The following is a 2398-nucleotide window of genomic DNA, read 5'->3' on the forward strand; positions in this document are numbered from 1 at the left end:
GAAACAAGTTTCTTGTGCTTCAGGAGGGAGAAGACTGAGGTTTTCTTCTGCAGGCCAGACAGCAGAGCTGTGAGATGAACAATAGCCCCATTGGATAGCCTTGTCCATTTGCTGTAGGAAAGTCAGGAAAAAATTAAGCATGCATCTGTGTGATAAAGCCAATGTCTGAGAGATTTTGAGGGTTTTGTTTGATTAGATGTTAAAGTACATAACTGTTACTGATTTTATTCTAGAATTATTTTGAGAGTACTTTGTGATATGTAGATAACACTGCTGTTAGTGCTGTGGAATGTGCACCAAAGAATCATAAAATTCATCTAATAAAAAGTGTCGAAGTGTTTTACAGTGTTTGAAGCCTGGTCAATCGTGCTTTGTGCTGAAGAGTACCAGATGTTTGCCTGTTTCGAGTCGTTGGCTTTAGATTCTCCAGGCACATACTAATCAATGCCTAGCGTATAAAATTAGCTAATGCTCTTATCTGCAGCGAGGTACTTATGAGAGAGGGTGCTATGTACTTAAAAGCTTTGATGGAGTAATGCCTCAATCTGTTGTACTTAGTAAGTTCATTTTCTTTTCTGAACAGGATACAAGGGAGCTTCCAGAAGTCAGTCAAGATGAATATGGTGAAGAGGATCATGGGCCGGCCGCGGCAGGAGGAGTGTAGCCCCCAGGATAATGCACTAGGCTTGATGCACCTGCGTCGCCTCTTCACAGAGCTCTGTCATCCTCCACGGCACATGACCCAGAAAGAACAAGAAGAAAAACTTTACATGATGTTGCCAGTGTTTAACAGGGTAAGCCAGAGAATCTGCAAAAGGTGGTTTATTTATTTGAATTGACTGCTCATATTTTGTGTTCCCAAGACTTTTGGTCTTTTTTCCTGTTGGTGTCCTTTAATTTTCCCCTTTCTCCTAGCATAATGTTGTGTTAGGGGATAAACCTGCTGTTGGAGATTTCCTTCTATTATTCCTTTTTCTGAAGCATGATCCACAGTTGCATGTAGGCTGTCACAGAGCCTTTCTGCAGAGCTTGCTGTTATTAGTCATCTGATTTCCAATCTAAGCTTACTCGTAGCAAGTTTAATGCCCACTTGTTTGTGTGACAGAGTAGTCCTCGAGTCTAAATAACTCTTCTTCTTTGCATTTATTGTATTGATGCATGTTTAGACATAACAATCGTTATCTCCTGTCAGACTTGGTTTTGCTAGGCTAAGCAAGCTGAAAAATTTTAATCTCCTCTTGTGATAAATTCTCTATATTCTCATCACCCTTGTAGTCCTTTTCCTATGTATTGAGTCTGAATCTCTCAGACAAGGGAAATTTCGAGCAAGGGAAGATTTAATAGCCACTTGTACAATACCATTTGTATTTCACTATTCCCTTGTGCTCAGGCACTGAGATTTTGTTTGGAGGTGAGACTGTGACAAATGTCACTGGAATTAATAGGAGCTAAATCCTCCTGACATCCTATGTCACTTAGTTACTCCACCACTTCATAGTGAATAATAACTTTGATGGTAGTTTTAGGGTCTTGAAAGAGCAGTAGGTACAGATCTAGCTTTCCCTTCTTTCTTTTTCTTTTCCCCTGCTGTGACCTGAACCCTTGCTTCTGAAGCGCTTAATGGGTGATGGATTTGTGCTTGTATATGCTGCTGTGGAGAACTGGAATCATCCAAAAAACAAAATGCAAAAACTTGACTGGAAAATCAACTCAACTTTCTCTTTTTGTAGCTTGATGTTTTGTTGAAAGTATGGCTTATGCTGGTGTTAGGCATTGGGCTGTTTACAGGATATGTAGAAAAAGTAACCCTAGTGAAGGCATAGGTTTATCAGTCTACTAGGTAGCATGCTTTAGTGGATAGATCCCCTAAATGTCATTCCATTGCCCGAGGTCTTATTCCTAGCTCTACTAGTAACCTGTTGTATGAGTCTGGGAGAAGTAACCTCAGTTCATCCGCTTCCTGTTTAATTTATCTGCTTGGATTGTATGCCCTTTAGTTATGGACTTTCTTAATTTGTTTTTACAAATTAGCACAATGGAATCTTAATCTTGGCTTAAGCCCATGGAGGTTAGTTTGGTGCAGTTATACTTGGAAATCTCCCTCTGGTGGTTACAGGTGGCTCATGCTTCTGGAAAAGGGAACATACCCACTATAGCTGCTTCACCACTGAGTAGTAATCTGCTGGTGGAGAAGAAATTCTTTCCTCGCCCTTGTGGCGCTTACTCGCAGTAGCGTCGTATCTATGGAAATAAAAATTGGTGATATAACTGGGTTTAAGAAAAACTAGTGCAGCAGTCCATGTCCTATTTCTGTGCAGCAGTCTTTCCTTAGGTTTTGATTAGACTTCAGAGATGAAAAAGAACAGTTTTGTCTGTTGTTTCTCCCTTTTCTCTTTCC

The 2398-nt window shown here is 40.3% G+C and overlaps 1 protein-coding gene across 1 annotated transcript in view; it reads left to right on the forward strand.

Annotated features, from left to right (window-relative positions):
• Window positions 1-563: 563 nt before the first annotated feature.
• Window positions 564-2398, forward strand: part of WDFY3 (WD repeat and FYVE domain containing 3) — a gene marked incomplete at its 3' end in the record, with an annotated part of 84341 nt that continues 82506 nt past the window's right edge. The window contains exon 1 of the mRNA XM_029085294.1: window positions 564-794. Coding sequence (XP_028941127.1) covers window positions 615-794 — 180 coding nt within the window. The remainder of the gene's footprint in view (window positions 795-2398) is intronic.

This window comes from Antrostomus carolinensis, unplaced genomic scaffold (genome assembly GCF_000700745.2).
Source record: "Antrostomus carolinensis isolate BGI_N321 unplaced genomic scaffold, ASM70074v2 scaffold9986, whole genome shotgun sequence".
NCBI classification, from domain to species: Eukaryota; Metazoa; Chordata; class Aves; order Caprimulgiformes; family Caprimulgidae; genus Antrostomus; species Antrostomus carolinensis.